Source organism: Motacilla alba, chromosome 2 (assembly GCF_015832195.1).
Source record: "Motacilla alba alba isolate MOTALB_02 chromosome 2, Motacilla_alba_V1.0_pri, whole genome shotgun sequence".
In the NCBI taxonomy this organism is placed as follows: Eukaryota; Metazoa; Chordata; class Aves; order Passeriformes; family Motacillidae; genus Motacilla; species Motacilla alba.
Window position 1 is genome coordinate 126,528,418 of NC_052017.1, and position 24,719 is coordinate 126,553,136.

General features: G+C 38.4%; 1 protein-coding gene and 1 long non-coding RNA gene across 3 annotated transcripts in view; one reads left to right on the top strand and one right to left on the bottom strand.

The window, feature by feature from the left end:
- Positions 1–3,875: 3,875 nt before the first annotated feature.
- On the bottom strand, positions 3,876–22,037 carry CALB1 (calbindin 1). Its single transcript, XM_038127168.1, has 11 exons — positions 21,841–22,037; positions 21,463–21,539; positions 16,937–17,011; positions 12,236–12,319; positions 12,091–12,147; positions 9,099–9,176; positions 6,767–6,822; positions 6,630–6,669; positions 6,489–6,542; positions 6,285–6,356; positions 3,876–5,870 (listed from the first exon to the last, which is right to left on the bottom strand). The coding sequence occupies exons 1-11, from the start codon at positions 21,920–21,922 to the stop codon at positions 5,757–5,759; spliced, it is 789 nt and encodes a 262-aa protein (XP_037983096.1). The 5' UTR covers positions 21,923–22,037; the 3' UTR covers positions 3,876–5,756.
- A 136-nt stretch (positions 22,038–22,173) lies between these two features.
- LOC119697070 overlaps positions 22,174–24,719 on the top strand; it is a 63,323-nt gene continuing 60,777 nt past the window's right edge. For both annotated transcript variants that reach the window (XR_005255713.1, XR_005255714.1), the window contains exon 1: positions 22,174–22,341. This is a non-coding gene — a long non-coding RNA (uncharacterized LOC119697070). The remainder of the gene's footprint in view (positions 22,342–24,719) is intronic.

The window sequence follows — 24,719 nt, forward strand, 5'->3', positions numbered from 1 at the left end:
CTGAAATTGCCACAGACTTCATGTGACCTGAAGTCATTTCTGTAGCCTGTGAACAGCAGGACAGGTGTACTTTGCAGTATTCCCTCAGAGCTGGTCATCTGAAGCAAGAAGACTGGCAAGTTCCTTCTAGCTCACAAAACATAGGTCCTGTGTGGGGCACAGGTGGGAAAGATCAAGAAAGAGGCATATTCCAAGTATCAACATGAAGTTGGGATCCAGTTGGTGCTTGGCTTTGGGTGCTAGGAAGGACTTCTGCCTATCATATAGATCTCTTCCCTGTGTATAAAATAATAGTAACATAGGATAGCAGATTTTGCTTCCTCTGACATTGTCAGAATATTGAAGGGAGGCCTCTTAAAGCCTGTCTTGCAAAGAGATACCACGGATTTATTTACTAACAGAATGTTTGTCATTTGTAGAAATGGTTCTGCTTCTGAAGTCTTCTACCTGTTAACTGTTCATAGCTAAATGAATTATTAATTGTAAAGTGATAAAAATAATTTTTAAAGCAATTGAACCAGAAAGTACATTTTAAGTGTTAATGAGCATCTATAATGATAGGGTTTCTTTTATCTTGCTTATACCAGTGACATCCATTTCAAACTACACAAGTTAGTTGCTTTTAGGTGCTGAACATTTTGTCTTGACAAGCTGTCAACAGCAGCATACAATATGCAGGTTTTAGAAATGGCATATAATGTTTTAAGAGTTATATGTTGCTTAACTTACAAAATACTTGCTAATATATAGACTTAGTTAAGTGAAAAAATGTAACTGATCTTGTCATCCACTGCTGGAGGAGAATGGAATAGTCTGGCTGGGACATAGTTCCTTCAGTAAGAGTTGTTAGACTTGGTAGGGACAGGAAATGAACATTACTATGAAGACATGAATCCTAAACATCTCAAGTCTATATTTTGCTTAAATACAATGTAATTGTTACTGAAGTAGCAACACATGATATGTGAACTCAGGAAAAGAATAAGAGAAAGAAGCTTTATAGCCACTACTTAACCCAGGCATTGTCTGAGTTGGAAACTCCAAGAGAAGCTGTTCCTAAATGCTGATGAGGATTAGACTGTCCTGAAAAAGGCATAAAATACTGCTAAAACCCAAAAGGTGTCCAACCCATAAGCATGCTCCACAGCTTTGTATTACTGACTGAAATAAGCACAGTCAACACAGCTACTTTATTCCAAGCATGGCTAAACTGGCAGGAGAGGTAGTGTCTATGCTGTCTTAAGCTGGCATATTTGCCCTGAGATTATTACATTTCTCACCCTGAGATTTCCAGTGAGCCCCAATGTAAAGGGAAGGATAAAAAAAAGTATTGCTTTGTGGCAAAATCATGTTATGAAGTTGGAGGGACAGGACCGTGGAGGAATGAGTCAGAAAAGGTGATGGTGTACATTGGAGATTGCAACAGGAGTCAGTAGGGGTGCAGAGGCTGTTTAATTTTCATGAGTCACAAGTATGCTTCCCTAAAATCCAAATACCTTTTTAAAAATGACTTTTGCATGGTCCATCAGTGAAAGATGTTACCACTTCTATGAGCTCAACTTGGAGACACCCACAAAGGGGATTCATTGTTTTCAACTGAAAAGTACATCTTGTCTACTTAATTAAATCTTGAAATTTTCCTTTTTATTTCTGCTGGTGATTTATGGTCTTTGAACCTGTTACAATTTATTAGATTAATTGAGTGCTACAAAAGTGTTATTGTGCTATAGTAGGGGCTTATCAACAAGTTATAAAAGTCATTCAAGACTGAAAATGAGAGAAATCTGTTGTATTTCCTCCTCACTATGATAGCAGAACTGCTGTCAGTCTTTAGTTCTCTTAGTTCAGGGAACTCTCTCCTCTTGAATATTTTAATTACTGTTGAGAATATTGCTTCTATTTCCCAAGTTGAGGATTTGCTTTACAAACAGAGGATGATACTATTTAAGGGAACTGAGTTCCTAGCTTTCCTACTGGCTTCCAAGGTCATGTGAACTGCTCATTTATATTTTCTTTTTTTCCCATACTGATAACATGTAACTATAGACACTGAACTGCAAGAAAGTTTGTACCATTGTTTTCCTCCAATATAGCATCTTGTGTTGCAACTGCTAAATAAGTAATGCCACTTGAACAAAGGTAACCCCACAGTCTTTTATGTGATCATTTAATATGCAATAAAATAAAATAGTCTTTGGGATTTGAGTGCACTGACCTGCTTTTAGTTGCTGAAGAACAACTTCACTTTGATATCATAGGGAATTGGAGGTGCTCAACACTTCAGAAAATCAGGCCATGTGTATTCAGGTGCCCAAGTATGCATTCTGTATCTTTTCAAAACCACAGCAAGTAGGAGTGGATTTCAGTTGCCCTCCATAACCAAGTGGCTATAACCATGATTATGATGAGGACTTAGTAAAAATCAGAAAAAGCAAATCTTATGTAAAGAAACAAAATCTTAACCAAGGTTTAAGGGGAGTTTAGCAGCCGTGTGTATGTATTTTATTCATTGATGAGGTTCATTTTGCATAAAAGTGCTGATGACTGTCAGCACCCTGGTCTGTATTTGACATTTGCCCATGGAATATGGTGTTTAGAAATTTCATCAGCTTGTGTGGATAATATTTTCAAACATGGATAACTAAGTTCTAAACAGGGAAGATTAGATCAGTGCTATGATACTGCGCATGAACTGTTGACAGAACAGTGAAGCAGTGAACGAAAGAAAGCCAAAGTACTTGTTTCAATGGCTGTGTTCAATCCTGATTAAGTTGTTGGTGGAAATTCACATGATGTTCTCCATAACGGTTAGTTGGGCACTCCCCTGAGGTGCCCTGGTGGACAGTGCTGCGGGCCCAGGTGGAAGCAGGCACTCTGCCTGACCTGGCACTGTTAAGATTTACTTCTGTCAGCAAACACTGCGTTTATAATGCCAAGGGTTTGAAGGCCCTCATCGTTACTATTGTTATTTTTCTTTCAGTTTGCTAGTTTGTGCTTTAAAATTTCTAGAAGATCACCTTCTTTGATTTGAATACCTAGTGCTACGTTAAGTTTTAATCTGTACATATTTAAACTAGAATGGGCTAAAATATTTTATGGCATACTTGTAATTTGTAGGACAGCGGGTTTTGGTATTTGTTGGCTTGAGTGTGTCTTTGCATGTTTATTGTAGTAAATTATGTATTTATAGACAGCACAATGGTTAATAGCTTCAGTAAAGGGGATCTCAAGTAGCTCTGTCTCATTTTCTGTGTTTAGCTGGAATACGGCATATCTGAACTACATCATGTAAATAATCTTTGTGCATACTACAATTTTGCTTTGGTCACCAGATGTCTACCAGAAGGAAGTCCTCCCTATCATCACCTTTCTTATGGTTATGCCTTGTTCTGCCCCGACCTTGACATTTAAAAATCAGTCTGCCCAGGAGTGATTTAGAGTTTAAAACCTGGAGGTTTTACAGCAGTTTTGACTTAGCCATACTTGTCACAATTTGCTTTGCACTGACAGTAGGCACCTTTGCTAGAACTGGGGTTCTAAACTTCTGGCTTTTAATCCAGGTTTTATTTAAGAGAAGTAACTGCAGGAAACACCCTGCCTGTGGGTGACTGAGACCTACTTTCTGTGTGGTGTCCTGCAGCAGAGCCAGCTGGTGGGCAGCAGCACTTGCACAAGGGTGACTCCAGAACGAATCTGTGACAGTTACCTTTACTTATGTTCAGGAAGACAGATTTCAGTTTTGGTGGTGACTCTGTCAAAGCACTTTAAAAGCTTTATCTCTCACTGTAATGATGTAGCAAACATATTTTTACACACAAGGTTTGGGGCTTTTTTCTTTACACTTTTAAAATGTTAAAATAAGGCAAAATTCAGGGTTTCAAGTGGACAATATGAACAATATCAATCATTTATTGTACTGATAGGCAGATTCACTTTTCCTTCACTTCATGTACACAATTGTATTTCACATTGCATAGAGAAAAGAGGAGACAAGCAGGTAAGACGTTAAATCACTGTGCATGGAGTGGGAGTAAAACAGTGAGAATGAACTGGCTTCACCTTATTTTAGCTTTTTGTGTGGTTTTTTATTCCCAGCAACACCCCATTCAGCACCACCCTTTAACTTTCTGAGGCTTAGGCCGGAGAGAGCCCAAGGCCATTAGGCCATTCCTGCAATGGTATTTAGTTGCCTGAGTTCACCTGAGGAATTCAAGGATTCGCTTCAGTGGGAGTTCATTGACTGTAGTCTTAAAGGATTGAGCCTCATTGTTTGAGACACATTTCAAATAAAATGCATTTGCTTCCATAATGTAAATAAGACACAGAAGTGCATCTGAGAAGTTGTATATAGCTAATCTGCTAAGCTGGAATTTCTTCCAAAACAGTTGTACATGGAGGCAGCATAGGTTTATTGGCATTAAGAGACAGCCCAATTTCTCTTCCTTCTCCAGTACTTACTGGGAGCAGTGGCCTGGACATTCATGAGGTTGTCTGGCATAAAATTGGTGTAAAGTAAAAAGGGAGCCAGACCAAAAAACACCCCAAGTATGCAAGGAGATAGGGCTGCTTCATAGTATAGTTCTCATTTAAAAAATACATCTCTAATATAATAAAAAGCAGAGCCCACCATGTAAACTAAATTACTAAATTGTTATAAAATCTGTGTTATTTTTTCATTTAATGTCAAATTTTAATGCTAGTGAGATAGACTAATAATTCAGTGTAAGATCCAAGGAGGCACATTTGTTTAAAATAGTTTGTCCTTTACATGGTACAGATACAAGAATCCAGGAGATACACAAACTAGACACCAATTATCTTAGGATATTAAATTTAATTATAGATTACACAGAATATGATGTAAAAACAGCAATTTACTAGAATAATTATAACCTGCAAAATGTGAAAATAGTTTAGAAAATGGATTGTCATATTCTCTGACACAGCAATAGTCATGAAAGGTACACTTATAATATCATATGTTAATCTGTGTATTAACTATACTACCTGTCATTTAGCCAGGATTTCAAGACAGATTAAAGGCATTTATTTCTGAAGTGCCTATGTTTAAATTCAGTAAAACAGCTAGATTGAGAACACTATATTTTTATCAACTACTGCATGGAGATCTATTCCAGATAAATGCTTTGTCTATATGCTATGAATTTGCAATGAAAAGAGTAATTGTAAGACTGCAGAGAGTACAGACCTGTAAGTGGGTGGTTTAACAACTCAAAATATTTCTTAGTGCCTTATTAAATTTTTGAAATCAGACATGCCAATGTCTCTTTCCTTTTTCAGACCTAGATCATATTTAATCAGAATTCATGTCTCATATTTAAAAACCCCACATTTATTTGTTTTGGGAAAGATATGTGTTTATGTGTAGATCTTTTTGTTATGTAGTTTAACAAGAAATGTTGCAAGTGTCAAAGGATATGATGACCATAGCAATGTCAGCAGGTTTCATTTTTCTCCAGCCATGTTTATGAAAGCAAAAACCCAACCAAAACCAACCCTGACATATTTAGTTTCTTTTTGAATATACAGACTGGCCCAAACACTGACATTCTCTTTATCAATCTTATTGTTACAAAAACTGTACATTACAAACAGTATAGAAACAAACTGAAAGGAATGTGCCACACATCCTGGCTAATTTTCTATATGCAGTTTAAAAATACAGCCTACTCCCTTATAGTGCACAGTTATTGTGTAGAGTACATCACTAGTTAAGTGGACATGATAGAAGAGCTCTAGTTTTCCTCAGCACAGAGAATAAGAGCCAATTCTGCTCGGTAAAGCTTTCCTCCATCAGACAAGGCCATGATGCTTTTCTTGTATGTTGCAAGGTTGGTAATGTCTAATTCCTATTTAAAGAACAGATAATGCTTTATAATCCTGTTTAGTTATCAGCATGAACAAGTTTACTTCCAATGGCAGGAAATGAGAAAATATCCCAGGGTTTCTCAGCCTGTCCAACAGTAACACACTAAAATGTTTTATATATTTGTATGTTATCCATTATATGATAGCCATATATTACCTTGCTGCTAGCTGGTGTCTCAGAAGCAAGCAAGATCTTGACAGTATAACTGTATAATCACAACTCCCCTAGTTCAGGATTTACTCTGCTATTATTTCCACCACAATTTTTAGTTGTACTTTGACTTCAGGAATTATGACTTAGAAGCTCTATATTTATCTTATTAGGGTGGATTAAAGCGTCCTTAAAATCCAAATTCAATCTAATCTCCAAGGGGAAAGAAGCCCTCTAGGATTACCTTTTTGTTCTTTTCACAGAGATCCTTCAGTAGGGCATCAAGTTCGTTTTCATCTATATAGCCATTGCCATCCTGAAAAATACCATTAAAGATAAGTTTAAATATTTATTTTTAGTTCCAGAGGTTATGGCTAGTTCTCCACAAATTCAGAAAACAACTGCCAATAAACTACACCATTAATAAAAACATTCTTTAAAGACTTACTTGATCATACATCTCAAAGGCATTATTGAATTCTTTTGCACACATTTTGACACCCTAAATGCCAAAAAGAAAACAAACACATTAATGACACCAGTTATGTGTGATCTTAACAGGTTACCCAAAGAATGCAAATATTCATACCTGAAATTTAATAAGAAAATTTTCCTGTACAGGGAGCAGTCTTTGGAGAGAGAAAAAACAAAGGTCAAAATATTTAACTGTTCCCATTACAGCACTTGGTATATGTTATTTGTTGTGAAAAGAAGCAGAAGACATACCTGGCCAGTTCAGTCAGCTCCAACTTTCCATCATTGTTTGCATCAAACATCCTGAGCTGAAAGAATAAATATCAAAATTAATCAACCTAATGAAGAAACACTTATTTGGAAAACTTAAATCTAATTAACTTTGTCCTGAAATTATGTCCCCAGGTCACGTTTGGTGTGTAATACATTTATTTTAAGTACTGACTAAGTAACTTATAGTAATTAATTCTACTGAAAAATCTTGATAAGAAACCAGATGAGCAATTCTGATTAACCTGCAGTAAGGTAGTTCTTAGCCTGCCTACAGTGCTGAATGAATTTCCTGTATGAGAAATGTGCATGTTAATTTTTTTAGATGAGAGAAGTGTTGATGTGATAACATTTTACTTTTGACTTCATGTCATGATTGCGTAATAGAATCATTATTCTCTATTCATAAAGATGAAAAACTGTTGGGTTAAGTGCAATAGAATCCAAGGCATTCAATTCCCAAGACAGAAAACAATAGACATTTCATTCAATTGAATAGGTCTAACTATTTAAGTAAAGACAGTACTTTTTTACTGTGAAATATTAAAAAAAAAAAAAAAATGAACAGATGTTGCAGATGATCCTATTTTCTTAATGGTATGAAAATGGGAAAATAGATCTCTCCAAATAAGCATAACAAAATTATAGTAATAACTATGTTAATATAATTTCACAAAATAAGTTATTATTATCTCTAATAATTATTAATAGCTTTACTATTAAAGTGTTTTCCTTTGAGGCCTTGAAAGAATGAGTTCCTGCCACTTGAAAGGCACAAACAGCTTATAATAGCTGTTAGAAGTAGATGAAGATATTGTTCCTGCATAGGACTTTCTCTTCCAGTACTTATGTCTGTATAGTTCCATTTTTCTACTTTCGAACATAATATTGCACTTGCTGCTAAAAAAGCCACAAAAGCAGCAGACTACAAAAAGCTGGGTGGAAAGCACCACCACCCACACTCCATCCCATCACCTGCAGTCCCAGTAATTTCAGATGTAATTTATAGATAAGAGGAAAAGCAACATCCTGTACTGACATATATACATAAACATATACCCTTTTGAAGAGGAAGCTAATGTAATGCAATGAAAAAAGGCCTACTTTCACTTCGTTAATACACAATAAATGACAAAGGATACCAGAAAAAAGTGACCAATTCTATGAACATTTATTTCTACACAACACCATGGTTCCTTTTAACACTTCCTTCCTTTGTATAAAAGCATCTGCCTTGTGTGCATTTCCCAGGAAAACAGATTTGCATTTGAGGGAGGTAAGCAGAGGCAGCTGCGAAGTGAACTTACTTTGTATTTTGATGAGTTAGTGGCTGGCTCTGCCTGCCAGCAGCTGCTCAGGACTGTGTGTTTTTTTATTATCCTTCTGTTTTCTGCAGAGATTATTGGAGAGCTGGGCTTATTTTTTTCTCTTTTAACTAAATTTTTTGTCAATGTGTGTCTCTGCAGGGGCCAGAACTTATAGCACACTTTAGGACGGAGGTCAAAAAGCTCTCTGGATGAAAATGTTATCTTCAGCAGAGAATGAACAGTGACAATTCTATGTAAATGGCTTATACTGGTACAATGAACCAGCAGACTTTTTCCAGGAGAGACACAAGATTTTTTCAGCCAACCTTAAGCCAGTTTGAGCCTTAGTGCATCTACCTAGTACTTTTTTGATTGTTATAAGTATTTTAGGATGAAAACAAGCTGGTAAAACAAACAAACAAACAAACAAAAAATAGATTTATACATTTCCGGAAGACCAGAATTCTGTTTGTTTCTTGAAAAGCCCATGCAGAAGCCAGTACTGGTCCTTACCATGGAGTGCCATAGCAAAGGGATGGATGGATAGATTGTTCAAAGGATGGGATGACCAAGGAAGCAACAGTTTTGCTATAGCGTTTATCTAAAATATCAATTATCTTCCTTGAAGCAAGGGGAAAAAGAAAGTGTGAGGTATTTGTAAATCTAAGGAAGCCACCATGCAGTGATATCTTTTAAGACAAGAGACAGACACAGCACTGAAAGAAGGCAAAATATAGAAAGTAACACCAAATTAATTTCATCAAAACAATATTTAATTATGACAAGAACAATTTTGCTCCTATGAAATGTGAAGACTTTAGTTTTACAGCTAGCAGCATGAGGGAGCGAACCAGGGAAAATACAATAGCATGGCATGATATTATATAAATACCAAGAAGGTTGAAAATTCCTGGACTTTTCTTTTTGAGCCGTACTGCCCATTAACCCATTATGGGCAGTTACTGAGTAACTTCTCATTAACCCATTATGTCTTTAAATAAACTTACCATTATTTCTGTGTACTCTGTTAGCTTGGAGTCTTCAATCTGCTTATTTGCTTTCTGTAATAAATCTTTCAAGAAGCTCTGTTAAAATGAATAGAGTAATAGGTGAATTTTTATCTACAACAATGTTTGACTTGCTAACTTCAGATTAAAGTAATGGGAAATACTATTTTACTTCCACTTTAGTATTTACTACTGAAGTGCCAAATAAGTAAGAAAAAGATAGTTATTAACAGCTAAGACTATATGTTTCTTTTGGTAAGTTCAAGTATATTGCATTTTATTTGGAAAAAGTAACTAATAAAACTTCCTGCATTGTATGCCATTTGTTGTATTGAGAATTTGGAAAAAAGTTGGGCTTTCAAGTATACTGCTTCTTAATATGCACTACCAGTAAACTAAACTAATTAACCTTGGGTCTCCTTGAAAACTTGTGTGCCTAATCACTTCTTGCAGCATCTGAACAATTTTACAGAAAGGATCAATGATTAATTGAGTTTTGTCCTTGCCTATGGCATTACCTGATGCTAGAAGTGAACATATTGCTTATGTGCAACCAATTTCATTGCATTTTTGAATGAGAATTTGATGTCACATGACTTGAAACACCAGCCATTTTTACTTTAAAAAATAAGATGGTTTCCACCCATTCCGTGTTTTAAATTTCTGTACTATATCTGTGACATAAAAAAAAGGAAGATACCAAATTGTAAAGCAAGACCTGATGAAGGACCTAATTCCTGTCATCAGTTGGAGTGTCATTATCCTTGCAGAATTTTTGGCCACATTCCAAGACAGAAAATGGGAGAACTTGTAAGAAAATATACTTGTATTTCTGGACCTGAATGCAGCCATGTCAATAGTGGTATGACTAGTACTCCCTATAGCTCTTTTAGCCTGGCCCCCTCCAGCCTGGGGGCCCTTCCTGGTAGCTTGTATAATGAAGAACACGACTGAAATGTTGTGAATGGATGTTACAGAAACCTGTTTAATCTTGTGTGCTTCAATGGAAAATAGAAGTGGAAGGGAAATTAAAAGGCTATTCAGTCCATGTCTCCAGAAAGGATTCTATCTATCTAAACTTCCTGAATTAGTCTCTGATCTGTGCTATTGCCAAACCCTTCCTAAATACAGGCAGTGATGACGAGTCTGCCTCCCCCTTAGACAACATATTCTACTGCCATTACTATTGTTAGAAAGTTTTTTTGATTTCCAGCTTAAATTTCATTTACAAAGTTGTAAGTGGGTGTTCTCCTCCCCTGGTAAATACTTAAAAATGCTTGGGCTTGCCAAGAAATACTGATCTAAAAATAAAACTGGACATTTATGTCTTATTTTCAGTGTTAAAATGACCTCTTTCTCTGAGGCAAATGAAACCTCCCAGCACAAGAGAGATGAACCATTAGAGATTCAGATGAAATGTCTTCATTCTTCAGCTGGCCCTCAATCAACCCTGCCTTTTAAAATCTATTTTAAAATATAGCAGTCAGCAGGCATCATCTAACAGCTGGAGAGTTCTCAAGTGCCACCTTTTCCTGATCCTGCAAATTTAAAAACACTGGCCTGGGGCAACCAGTCAGCAGAAGAATGGGCTTGTCTGCCTGAGGGTTACCCTAAGCTTAGATCCTCAGCAAATGTCACACAGATATCAAACTCAAAAGAGAAAGGGAAAAGGAAAAAAGATGTGAATTTTCTGTGATGGATTTCTTTCTGAGCAGAAGAACAGTAAAGATTTCGAACAGTTTGATCTCCTGGTGCTTTATTTAAAACTTACATCACTCTTCTTTATGCCACATATGGACAAAATAGTCTAAATTAGATGGATAAACACAGATAGTTCTCTTGCTGTGAACTGCTTTGATTCCTTTGAATGTAAAGCTACAATAATGAATCAAATGCAGTTGAATAGTGGAAAATGGCACCTTTCTACTCAGAAAGCTGTTGTATGTGAGCATCTCTGCTATGAAGAAAGGCAGAGAGAATTGGGACACTTAAGCTTGGAGAAGAAGAGCTTCAGGAGAACATCATCAAAGTATAGAAATACTTCAAGCGAGGGGGAAAAGAGGAAGGAGCTAGGCTGACAGGACCAGAGGCAATGGTGACAAAGTGAAACACAAAGTGTTCCCTCTGAGCATCAGGAAACACATGTTCACTGCAAGGATGACACAGCACTGGCACAGGCTGCCCATGGAGGCTGTAGAGTCTTCATTCTTGGCGACATGCAAAGGCCATCTGAACAAGGTCCTGGGCAACTGATCTGGGTGGTATTGCTTGAGCAGAGGGGTTGGACCAGATGACCTCCTGAGGCTCCTAACAACCACCCTGTGATTCTGTGACACTAACTCAGCATTGACAAACTGATGTTGGTCGTATGACTAGGGAAATAAAATCACTCTTTTTTCAAGATTTCTTAACTGTGCAAGGCCGAGATGGCTAATAGGGTAACCTTGATTCTGCTCTTATTTGTGCATATTAAAGCTGATACCAAAATCAGCTAGGTTAACCAAGCAGAGGCAGCACAATTCCATTTGTGTTAGTCTGGCAGTATTAGAGTTAGGAAATTGCAGGGTTATGTGGTACTTGAGACAAGCATCAACTGTCCAGCAGCATAGTGATTAACACTAGTGATACTCTTAAGAAAAAACACAACAAAGCAGTTCTTTTCCCCCAGAAGCCAAAAAAATGACCAACATAGCTGTCAGAGACTCATCTTGCTTTCCTAATCTTTCTTACTTCTGAGATACATGGTACCCTAAGTCATTTGATACCAACACTGATCTGAATTAAAACATGGTTTGAAAAAACAGTGATCAGATTAGAGTTTCACTTTAAATAATTTACTGGCAATAAAAACATCAGCTAATTGTATTGCATTTTTTGTCATGTTTGAAATGCAAAAACATGCATAGGTGGGTATCTGAAGAAAGAGATAGCTGCACAGGCTGCAATCCAACACCTGTTCTCATGTTGTGCATGCTCATAGATACTGGTTTACCTTAAGCTCCTCAGAATCAATGAAGCCACTGTGGTCACTGTCATATTTCCTCCATGTCTGCAATCAGAATGTGAATGCTTTAATGACATGTTTAGGGCAAGCAGGTCTTTAATGGTTTTGTAACAGACAATTTTTCATACTGTACCTGCATGAAATCTTCACTCGACTTTAGCTGCTGGCATCTGAAGAACAACAGGAAATTCTCTTCCGTTGGCAATACCTGAGCAAGCTGTAGGAGAATTTAAGAAAGATTAAATTCTGGCCCTTTATCAGGCCTGCTGAGCCTGCAATAGAGCATGAAGAATTTTTAAAAGTGTAAGGAATTCTTTGTGCTCATACTGCCGCTGCCGTATTGTGGCTCGCTTGGAAGCTTCATCCTGCTAGCTGAATTGTTTGGAAGGTGCCTCTGAAAGGCTTCTGGCTTGCAGCTTTGTCATAGTCATCAAGGTCAAACAGAACTTGAGGTCTGAGAGAAGGGAGTGAGGTAGCACTTTACCAAAAGGGTAGCTGGGGAAAGGGAAAAAAATTCACCCATGCAGAATTAGAATCTGTATTAAAGTCCATTGAATCAGCATGAAGACATAACACAAGGATTCACAGAGGATAAGTGTGAAGGACCATGAATTAGAAAACAGAAATATAGACTACTCAGATACCAAGGAAGAGCAAGAAAGAAAGGAACACTGACATGAAGAACATGTGTGTAATATAAATGGTTAAATATAAGGAAAAGCCAGGAGAAAAAAACCCAGAAAATAGGGAGGGTAAGGGATGGCAGTTCTCATTTGTCAGTCATAGAGATATGTTCAAAAAGAGCTATAAATACCAGAAAGAAATCAAGAGAGCTTTTAGCCCTGCAAAACCAGAGATGGTTCTTCCAATGCCTCTTCTCTACAAAAGGCTTTTTTTAAAATCAGACATTATTGTACTGATTATTGAAAATGTTCATTTACTATAACTCAATTTTGGCAAGTGACAAATGTAGAAGATGGAAAGTATGCTGTATAATTTATTGTAAATTCATGATTTGTTTTCAACAAAAGCCCAATTTTTTTTCTGTCCTCAAAATGTATGAAATATGTTTTGATTAAAAAAAAAACTTTTTACTTGAAGAATAGAACAGCTGTGCTTACTATGGAGAAAATGGAGAAAGACAGCTTTCTTAGCTGCATTCTTTTATGTAAAATGGCATCTGCAGAGTTTCTGGAGTCCCATCTTAAAATCTTGATTCAAATTTTTGTTTTTCTGCCTTCATTTCTCACCCTCAAATCTTTTGTTCTGCCTATTTCAGTGCTACTGCCTAATTGCTGAGGCTTTTTTATTGGGAACCAGCAGAGCTATAAGTGACTTCAGCTCTCACCTCACAGACACAACAAAATTATGCAGACATATCTCTTGTTTCTCTAAAATCATATGTGCAAGGAATCAGTTAATTTTTTTTAGCATTGGTACAGCTGAAAAGACACATCAGAGCACTCTCCTTACATAAATGGCGCAGCCGATGACAGGCTGTCAGGCCCATCAGAACCTTCTGAGTGCTTTTGCTAAGTGGCTGAATATGAAATCAAAATCAACCCAAGAAATGCATTTTTGTCAGCAGCTTTCAGAACCCACTCCATTATAAATAGCATATACATGTATGGGTGAATACATATTTATGTGTACGCAATAGCTAAATGTGTTTAACGCAGTCCTGATTTATGAAAAAATGTCTTTATTTCTCTCAGGACAGAAAAGCTTTGATTTTTAGAGTATGCTCCTATTTAACAGCAAATGTTCAATGGAAGAACTATTCAGAATAAAAAAGATAGTTTGGGTGAAGTGACTGATTATAACAACAGGAAAGGATTTGCTTGTGTGGAAAATATAAATAAGATGTCTTTCAATGACATAGCTAACTCCTGTGAATTTTGCAAGGGCACCATAAAATAGTAACTGTCCAAAGGATCATTAACAGCTTATTAGCAGTACAAAACTGTAACTGAGGCACAGAATATATTGCCTCTGAAAGAAAATTACCTTATTTTAAGCTATACCTCTCACCCTTTTTAAGTCTCAGGGGAAAGCATTAAATTGCTTTTTGTGGAAAACTTCGGAGTATTAAAGGGATGAGTAGATTGTGTGGAAACTGGTTCAATTTCCCAGTCCCAGTTTTATACCACTGCCAAGAAGGAAGATGGAAACCTGGTGCTATTTTAAGTGATGACTCCTTTGTGGGGATAAGCATAGGGGGACTTTGTGAGCACGTTTGAGTAAGAGTGCAGCCCACTGCAAGTCTGTGTATGGCAGCAAAAGTAGTATAGTGAGCCTTGAGGTTTGCTGCTTTTATGGAGAAGGTTAATTATTGCAGGTAATGGAGGACAACTACAAAGCCGGAGACTGGTTTGACTCCTCTCTGGTCAGCTGCAGGATAAGGTGTGTCTTTATAGGCTACCTAGCAGAAAAAATACTCTCAGTACCTGAACCAATATCAGAACTATTTTCTAGACATTATTCTCTAAGTAAATTTTGTTGATATTTAATGCTATTTAAAATTCCTTTTGCCTGAATTTGCTTCTTAAAATCCCATAACAGAGCATGGGAGTACAAAGAATATTTTAGGCTAATAAGTAGTCAATTTTTTTGGCAGCAGTAATCTTCAAATAATTTGAATGTGAAATTGCTGCAGCTCTGAGTTTTGAAACCTTGGGTTTCACAGCCACATTTTAGTAAAAGCATTGGTCTCAATGAGTACAAAAGGTGAATTAAAGGTCTCTTACACAATGGAAAGAAAGTGGGCAGGTCAGTCTCTGCCTTTAGCTGGAGGACACTGGATAATAGCCAGCAAACTAACTGCAGTGTGCTTGCAAAGACAGAATCAACACTTGATCTGAGCTGAAAATCCACTTCTTCCTCTGTGAAGCCAGCCAGGCCTCCTCTTTATCTCAGTCAACAGACCTTTCCTGAAAACTCATTATTGGCTGGCACATTCTTTGTCAAATGCTGGGTGTCCATTTTGAGGGCTGGGAGTCTGAATGGCTTTACGTAAGTTTTCTTGAACAGCGTTCACCCAGCTTTCAGAAGAACTATTTGATGTACTATGTAAATGGGAACAATCTGGAATTACTGGATAATTTTTTTAATATAAGGAAGGAGAGTCAAGTCCAAGTACCAACTTTAATATCATACTGCTCTGCATGTACCACACATTTCATGAGTCTCATCAGCAGTTTCCAAATCAAGCTTCATGCTGATGTAAGGGAAAGAAAATACAGCTATTGGGTTTGGAAACTGCTATATTAAGGGAGAAAGTCCCTTCAGTCACTGAACTCCGTTCTATCACTATTCAGTTGCTTCCGTGAATGCTGAGCATGCTTGGCCCTTCACTGGGGGTGGTGAGCCATATCAGACCCTATTGGATTTGCTCATCTTCCCTCATTAAGTCAATATCAGAATCAGAAATAGAATTTGAAAGGTAAAACTTCCAGTTATCTTTCCTAAGTGAAGAATCACAGTCTTTTTCAGGCACTGTTCACATATTCTTCTTGCATCAGTGCTGGCTCCACAGATATTCAAAAAGACTAATTTAAATAAAATTCTTCAATAACAAATAAATTAGCATTTGTTAGTCCAAAACAAAAAGAGTTGTTATACCAAATAAACTCTACTTCTTTCTTGATGCAAAGCTATTTGATCAATGCTAAGTATTGTTAAAAGATGCACTTTCAAAAATCAATCATGACTGCAAGGCAAACAAATTGCTCATATTTCTGTGGTAGTTTAGTCATAATTACATATGCCTTTAAACAAATATATAAAATTCAGACATATGACAGAGGAGAAAAGGTATCTTGACATGATCTATTGTATCAGCAGTGACACTTTCTATTGACTTCTACAGATTCTATTCAGTCCTCAGTTTTAAAATAAGATACTGACCCAAAGCTGGTCACTGTAGAAATTTTGCAGGCCTGGATTGTTTCCAGCTGTTTCTTAATTAGCTCTCTAGGTCAGATTTCTTATTATCAGGAAAAAAAATACAGTATCATTTAATAACAAAACCGCAGTCTCACTGCACTCAGAGTGACATAAATGAGTCGTTGGTTTAAGCTCAGATCACTGACTTCTCAAACTGTAACCCTGTAACCCCCACAAACTCTCCGTCTGAATTGCAGTGCTGAAGAGTGAAATTCAGAGAAAACACAGTGGTTCCCCGCTTCCTATCAAGTTGTCTAAGTCACACAATTGTTGAGCAGCTGTACGAGCAGAAGCTGGTTATCTTAAGCCTCTTCAGAAAATGGGAGTAAGGAATGTGAGAATTTTCTGCCTGCAGTTCTGTTAAAGTTCAAGAAAGGAAATCCTAAGAAATTCATTCTTAGTCACAATTAACATGCTGACTTACTTGGGTTATATATTTGGGGTTTTTTTGGAATAGACTACATGCAGTGACTGCCCAATTAAGTGCACTCAGATGTTATCATCACTATTAGGAATGGTGACAGCACAAGTTCAAAATCACAGGTAGCACTACATCGCATTACTTTTCATCAAATTACCTTTTTAATTTAAATTTCTGACATAGAACTTTATTCTGCTTTGTACAAAACTTAAATTGCTGTTGATGCTTATTTGTATTGAATGAAGAGAGAAAAGTTAAATGACTCGTGGTGAAATGTCTGGAATGTGGTAAGGAATACATTACTCGTCAATGAAAAAGTTTCACTAGTGAAAAGAAAAAGTAGAGATCTTAAGGGTGAGGAAGAAATATTCTGTGTATCTAAAAATCCAAAGTATTGGCATATTATGCTCACATTGTTCTGTGCTAAATGTATTTTCTTCAAGTAAAGTTACAAAGTAACTGTCTTACCTCAACTATACCTATTTTTCCATCAGTAGATTTCCCGTATTGGTCCACAAAAGCTTTCATTTCAGGTGTTAAATCCTACAAAGTTACAATGATAGAATCATTACTTTAAAATACAAGAAACATATGTAAACATACTCGAATAATCTATTATTTGCCAAATAATATACCACATTTAATGAAGTACTCACACATTGCAGCTACACTTGTCAAGTTCAAATGAATTTTTTTTCCTTTTACTTCCTAGGGAATTACTTTATAGCCAGTGCAAATGATTGGCATCTAAATGCTTAGAATGCTATTTTAGTTTACAGAATGAAAAAATTATAAAGACAGATGTGTCTAACAGTTCCTTTGTTTGAGATGGTGACAGTGAAGTTCATAGGTAATTATTACTCCATTTTCTCAGTTTTCATTTTTAAATTAGTAACTTGAAGGCAGTGCAGAATCCTTCAAAATAAGGAAAAAATTTCAGTATAATACATCTGAACACCAAAATAGTCTTTCCACGTCTTTGCGTGGATTTTTCCTGAACAATGGATGCTATTTTAGTCTTAAAAATCTCATCACAATATCATATTTTTCACTGTTTAGTATTTGGTTATCATGGAAACAGAGTCAAAATGTCACTGCTTAAATGTAGAAAGGGAGATTTAGTCAGGAGAAAACTTTAGGCAGTACCTTAAATCTGACAGAATAAACCATCATTGTTGTCCATATAAATTATGGTCCCTGCTATACATCTGTCCTCTAAAGATTATTCTCATTCTAGGCTACAGCAAAAAGTGCCAGCCTTGGAGTAAATATCTAAATATTTGATTTCACACTTCAACTTGACCTGCCTTTCTTTGATATGAGGTGTCATCAACCTTCAATACTGATTAAACTTTTAATTTTCATTGTATTTCTTAGAGGTGGAAGCTAGTGAAACCATTCAGCAACAACAGGGTTACAGTTATATTGAAAAAATGGACAATTCCATAGTTATAGATGAAGTTACATCAGACTTTAAAAATTAAAGGTTCAGTTGCTATAATAGAACTGATTATACAGGACCTAAGTGATTTTCTCACTGGAGACATGGGGACTCTCAGCTGTACAAAGTCCGTTGTAGCTTGTCCCAAATTTCACCTGCCAAAGCTAACTAAAATGTCAGCTCCTTGTAGCTGACAGTCACGGCCTAGTATCCTATTTCTGTCAAAGTCATCCATAGCAAGTTAGTAATTTGCTGTGGCTTTAATTAGAGATGTGGTTATTAATACAATGGACTTCAAAGTCACCTTTCATCTAATGATCCCAAAGTGGGGACAAGTTTGCTTAGCAGATAGAATGGAGAATTAGACACTTGGATTTTAATTAGTCCTGGTTAAATATTTTACTAATCTTTCTAATAGCAGCTCTGCAGTGCCGGACAATGTCCAGCCATTGAAGGAGGCACAGTTGATTACAGGTTAAACAAACCAGGAAACTTATCCTCTAGTTCATTATTCAGAAATTATGGTGAGTTTTTTGGTGTTCACTTAACCTGCTCATGAGCTGCTTGAAGAGTTATTTGAGTTATGTTATTTAAATAAATATTTTTGGTCAAAAAAATTGCCTAAATTTAACCAAGTCTAGTCCTAAACCTGATACAGATGCAGTGCTCAATTTTTGAAATAAAGAAACTAACCTTTTATGCCTTAGTCAGACACCTCAGAAAAGATACTTTTCCAACAAGTGGAAAAAATTAGCTTTTCCTGATACGATATGACAATGTAAGGATAATTGGCACTACAGAAACGCTCATGTAATTGTACTCATAAATAACATACTTCTGTGCAGAAATATTGTCGTTATCTATACAGGCAGGGAAAGTGAGAAATGGATATGGAATAGTTCAGACTAGACCCACCTATTGGCACTTTATCAACCTCTGTGCTGGTCACTTATACCCCAGGGTTCCTTTTGGCAATTGGCACTCCCAAATAGAGAATGCATTGCATAAACGTGGGTCACAATAAACGGAAACTATGTTTATGCACTTTTGTGGCTTTTATCTTTACAAAAGAGTTCTTTTAGCACGGCTGAAGTTATACCAGATCAATTCAGTATTTACCATAACACATAAAACAAAAAAGCCTAATGTTTCCAAAGCCCAAGCACTAAACCTGCTGAGTAGACATTCCCCTCTTCCAGGGGGGCTAGCCTGAATCAAGCTGCACGCTACGTCTCTGTCTGAGAAAAAGCAGCTGTGAAAGTACAGGCTTACTGAGTGGATTAATGCAAGGATTAGCATCAGAACATAATTAGAACAGTTCTGTGGTTGGGAAGAATATTGGGAAATATTAAACCATCCTATTCAATGACAGCATCAATGTGATTCTTTAATGCATCTGGCATGACTGATTTAAAATCCAGCTATGAAGAATGCATAATTGAATATTTCAAAAATAGTGAGCAGAAGAGCGACCTGAAATGCAGAAGTTAATGATGACAAAGAAGCTTTGGGGTGTTAAAAGAAGGACAGACAAGGAAATGACATATAACCTACACTAGTTTCTCAACGTGTCCCTCCTGGCAAAAGAATAGATATTGAAAGATACTGAATTAGTATCCCGTGAGACAAGAAATGAGCTAATGAGATGCTTGTTTAGCAAATGAGCCTTCAAATGCAAGAATCAGGTTAGATTTGAAATCTAAGATGACATATAGCCATACTCCAGAGCCCATAGACCAGGTGCTGAATTTGGTTTTGCTACTGTAGATTGCTCTTTTCAGCGGAACACTCCAAAGCTAGGTTTGAATCAGAGAAATGGGACAGAAAACTTAAATATCTGAGCATTTTTAAAATACTGTGTCAGATACCATCAGGAGTTATTTAAAAAAACCCACATACATTATAACATTTGTAGCAGATAAGAATAATCCTGAAAGGGTTTCTGTGTTGCTTTGAGTAGGCTATGTTTTTAAGAGATGCACACTTAATTCGAGAGAGAAAAGATTGTGACCTTAAAATTATAAATATTTTTTACCTTGAGCTTCTAATCAATTTTTAACTACTCAATTATATATTAGCATTTCTACTAACAACGCCATTCATACTAAATATAAAGAGGCTTTAATATCTTCTTTCTACCAAGCAAACTTAAGTTTCCTGCACTTTAGCATAGAAGAGAGATTTGCTCTGTTGCAGTACTTGAAATGTATTGAAGTTTTTTAATCTTTTCTATGAAAAAAAAAAAAAACCAGAATTTTTCCTTCTAAAAAAATCCACATTGATTTCCCAATTTTCTGTTTTGTTTTGGGTTTTTTTTTTGCTTTATTTTATTTTTAATTTTAGTTTGAACTTACACTCAGGAAAATTAGAGCCTACACCAACATCTCTTATAAGAATTGACTGCTACCTGGACTGGAGTAACGTTAGAGGCATTGCTGAGAGACAGATTTTCATATGTGTAAAGTTTGTACTCTTACAATTTATATTATACAATTTTCCACAAAAACAATTAAAGTTTGTATTAATTTATTTTCTGCATTTAGGTCTAAAATAGATAGGAACTTTCCAAGTGAAGTTAATTATTGAAAAGCTATTTCTCATTTTGGAGGCATTCTAATTAGGAAGTATTAATCTATTTTCTCCATGCACACATCATCCACTTAAATTATTTTTTTTTCTGTTTCTTCAGAATTCTTTGAGCATAGATTCATTTAGACTGATTCCATTAAGTTATATATTGGGCTTTGATGCTAAAGTGTCTGTATTTTTCCATGGAATCTTTAATTTCCTTCTTTCTTTCTCCTTTTTCTTTTTCCCCCCTGCATGGGTGCAGTTTGGAGGAAATTAATAGTTAATGTTTCAGTAAGTCATACACAGACGTGTTTGGCAACACTGTCAAAAACTTCGCTGACTCTCTGAGCCATTTAAACAGTCCGGATTTGGTACATAAGAGTTTAGGAGTCATCTGCAGATCTATTTAGTGACCACCAAGGGGCAGAAATGCATTTCAGCCCGTGCTGGCCATTAGGTGTGAAATTAAGAGTCCAACTACCCTGAAGTGATTTTTTTTTCCTTCCTTTTTTTTTTTTTTTTTTTTTTTTTTTTTTTTTTTTTTTTTTTTTGTCTGTGTGTGTGTCTGTGTGTGTGTCTGTGTGTGCGTGTGTCTCTCTCTCCCTCTCCCCGCCAGTTTTAATGAGTACATATCTGGATCAGATTAGATTAATTGCAATGGGATAAGGTCGCATCCAAGACAAAAAGACAGCGTCCGTACATTTCTTGACTTTTCTTTTTCAGCACTGTCAGAGGTATCAGCTTGTAGCCTTGCAAGGTACGAGCGGGAGCTGGACCCTGGTTTCCCCTTTCCAAAGCAGACGATTTATCACATTTGCAACCTGCTCGTTTCTAACCAAGCTATTTCCCCTCGCCCGGTGCGGCAGGCGCATGAACCGCGGGATGGCAAGAGAGAACGGAAGGAACCGGGGCACTGGAGTTTGCTCAAGAAAACTCTTCTTTCCCGAAGAAGACGGAAAAGTGGGGCGAAACATTAACCTACCAAGCCTGCCTTCTTGCGTGCCTGCTGCAGCTCCTGGATGAAGTTTTGTAGCTCCTTGCCGTCCATGAACCCATTGCCTGAATGAACAACAGAAAGAGTTACGGCCGCCGTCACCGGTCCCTCCAAACTCTCTCTCCGTTCTCCAGCGCCGGCAGGGGCGTCTCTGACCCGGCTGCTCCCTCCCGGCGAGCGGCTCCCCGCGCACCTCTCCCGGCCCCGGCCCCGCTCCCGATGGCTCCGGGGCTGCGCCCGAGGCTGCGGGCGGCGGGCGGGGACCGGGCCGCTCTGGGGCGGGCAGCGCTGCCGTCCCCCCAGCCTCCCGCGGGCTCGCCCCCCTCGCCCCCCGCGCCCCCGCCGCCCCGCAGGGAAAGGAGTCACCGTCGGAGTCGTAGTGGTGCCAGATCTCGAAGAACTGGGCGGCCGAGATCTCCACGCCCTGCAGGTGGGTCTCCGCCGTCATGGTGGGCGCGGGGCGGCGCGGGGGGGGCGCTGTCCGCGGTCCTGACTCGCCTCCGACCGCGGCCGGCGCGGAACCACAGCGGCGACACCGACGGCTCCGCCAGCCGCCGCCCCGCCGAGGGCTATTTATGAGGCCGTCCCGGCCGGGCCACTCCCCCCGGCGCTGCCCTCCCTCTCCGCGGGCCCCGACGCGCCCTCCCCGCCCTGCGCGGGGGGGCCGGGGTCTCCCGACGGCGGCACCGCGCCCGGGGCCAGCCCGGCAGCGGAGCCCTCGGGAAGCGACACCCCTCGACGTGGGAGAGCCGTGTGGGTGCCGAGCGAGGAGCCCCGAGCAGAGGGAGCGGCGCTGACCGACCCACTCAGGAGTTACTGCGCATCCCTTGCTGTGGAGAGCGTGCCCATGAGACGTGGGGACAGAGGGTGAGCACAGCCTCCCAGTTTAGCCGTGGGGTTTCCATGTAGAAGAGGGTCCTGAATTTTAGAGCGTGGCTTGCAGCATCTCAGGATGTCCCGGTACAAGAAAAAAAAAAACAAACCAAAAAAAACCCCCAAAAAACCAAACCGCTTGGGGCACCATGTGGTGCAAGGAAGCAAGCTGCAAGTAACCCGTTTTTTACTGGTCCTTCCCCAGTCCAGAGCTGCAGCAGTTTTGCACAGAGATGATCTCTGAAGAGCCGCAACCCTTTACCTGATATTCCTTCTGGGATACAATGGGATCTTGAGATACCCATATTGAGACAGCATAGAAAGTCTGCTCTGACTGAGCAAGAGCTTTTTTCATAGACCAGCTTTGGAGGCTTGCTCTCTTATAAAGCAGCTAGTTGGAGGAAGGGAAGAGAGCAGCCTATAAAAATCTTCCTCTTGCAGTGGGGAAACATGGTGCTGTGCTGGTAATGCTGACCGAGTCCCTTTTGGGATGATTAATTTTAGTTATTAGGGCTACCTGGATACTCTGAAGCACTGAAACTGCCTTTCTCCTTCCAGCAATATCCTTCAGATACTACACTGACTTACCGTGGTTTGATGGTCAAGATGACTGGCTGACAGGACATTGGAAAATGCAGTAGATAGTAGAGTAAAGATGAGAGATGCAAACAGCTGGGAAACCCAGAAATCTCCATGTCTTAAGTGATTGGCCTGACTAACAGTAGGGCAATAGTATGTTAAGACTCACCAATAGCATGAGCATAAAAAAACAGGGTAATGCAGAAGACAGCAACGTGCCAATGGGGATGAGAGGGAGATGTTTAGTTAAAGGCTGGCATGTTGTGAGAGGGATTTCAGTAGATTGGGTGGCTGAAATCTTGTATGCATTATGGAACAAGATGTGGACATAGTGATTAAGAAATCATGAGACCTTATACTTGATTCCTTCCATCTTTCCATTCTCCTGTTTCTCCACCGGTTATGGGCAGCCCTCTGTCCTGCTGGCACTGCTGTTTGGCTGTGAGTTGTACAAGAGATGCACCAGTTTTTTTAGCTACTGAACGAAGCAGCAGCTAAGAGAAAAGACACAAGAAACTGATTATTAATCTCTTCCGTTCAAAATATTTGTATTAGTGAAAAATGTTTAGACTAGTTTTGCCATCACAGATACCCATTATACTTACAAAATGGCTGAAGAAATTTTAATATTTTTTTTACAATCAGGCTCTGGGTTTCACCGTGTAAAAAAGAAAAAAAAAAATTGAGACTGGACCAAATTCTCATCTAGGAACTTCTTTTCAGGCATGGCTTTCTCAGAGAAGGAGACTTCAGTGGGACCAATATCATGAAACGGTTGTAATCTGCCTACATCTTTTCTTGAAAATAAAAATCTGAACCTAAGACATTTCCTTCCATAAAGTAATAATGACCAGAAAAGAGAGAATTCATGAGGCATATTTTTACAAGGAGCAAGGACATGGCAGTGCTCTGGCCTCAACAAATGGAAGCACAGTGAATCAAGCCTGGGATTATTCTTTGTACTTGGAAAAGACAATGGGGTGCCAGTGACGCAAGGACACTGGAAGGAGACAAAGGTGGAACTAGGATTTCCTTCATTTTTAGATAGAAGATGTCTGTGCCAGTGAGGCAACTTCTTATACGCCAAGCATATTGAATTACCCTATCCAGTGCAGAATTTCAGCTTCCAGCAAGCCTGCAGGAAAAGAAACCAAGTACTGAACCTGTTTCAACAAACCTCTGACTTGCATCTGATGTTGATTTGCTCCTTGCTGCTTACCATTTTCCAATGGCACATCACATCTTGTTCTTGTCCCTTTTCCTTGACCCAAAAGACTGTAGCTGAATGGGAGCGAAGAATTTAGCATTGTTTGGGGCCAGTTCAACCTTATTCTTCTGACTGTTCAGACTTTTAAACAAACGGGAGCTGCAATGTTTACATTTAAAATGTTCTCAGAATAAAGTATTTTACATAGGTCATATGTGGCCAGGAGGATTTAAAAGAAGTCTCACATGAACTTTTGCTGCTTCTCCCCGTAACTGTACAATTGAATGCAGATGCTTGGACACATTGACCTCTCATTCTGCTAACATCTACAAAATCAGGACTGGCTCCAGAGCAAGTTATGCGTCTTTGTGTGTTCTTTATAAAACAGTATATCAAGGTGAATGGGTTTGTAAGTTCTCTGCTGCACTTGACATGATCATTCTGCACAGGCATAAAAGTAGCAGACATCTCCGTGCCAAAATAATCACTTACATAACTAACTATACACCATATTTTTATGATTAATGAATAAGCAAGCCAGCATTCATATTTAATCCCACTGGACTCTGCTTATGCAAAACTAAAT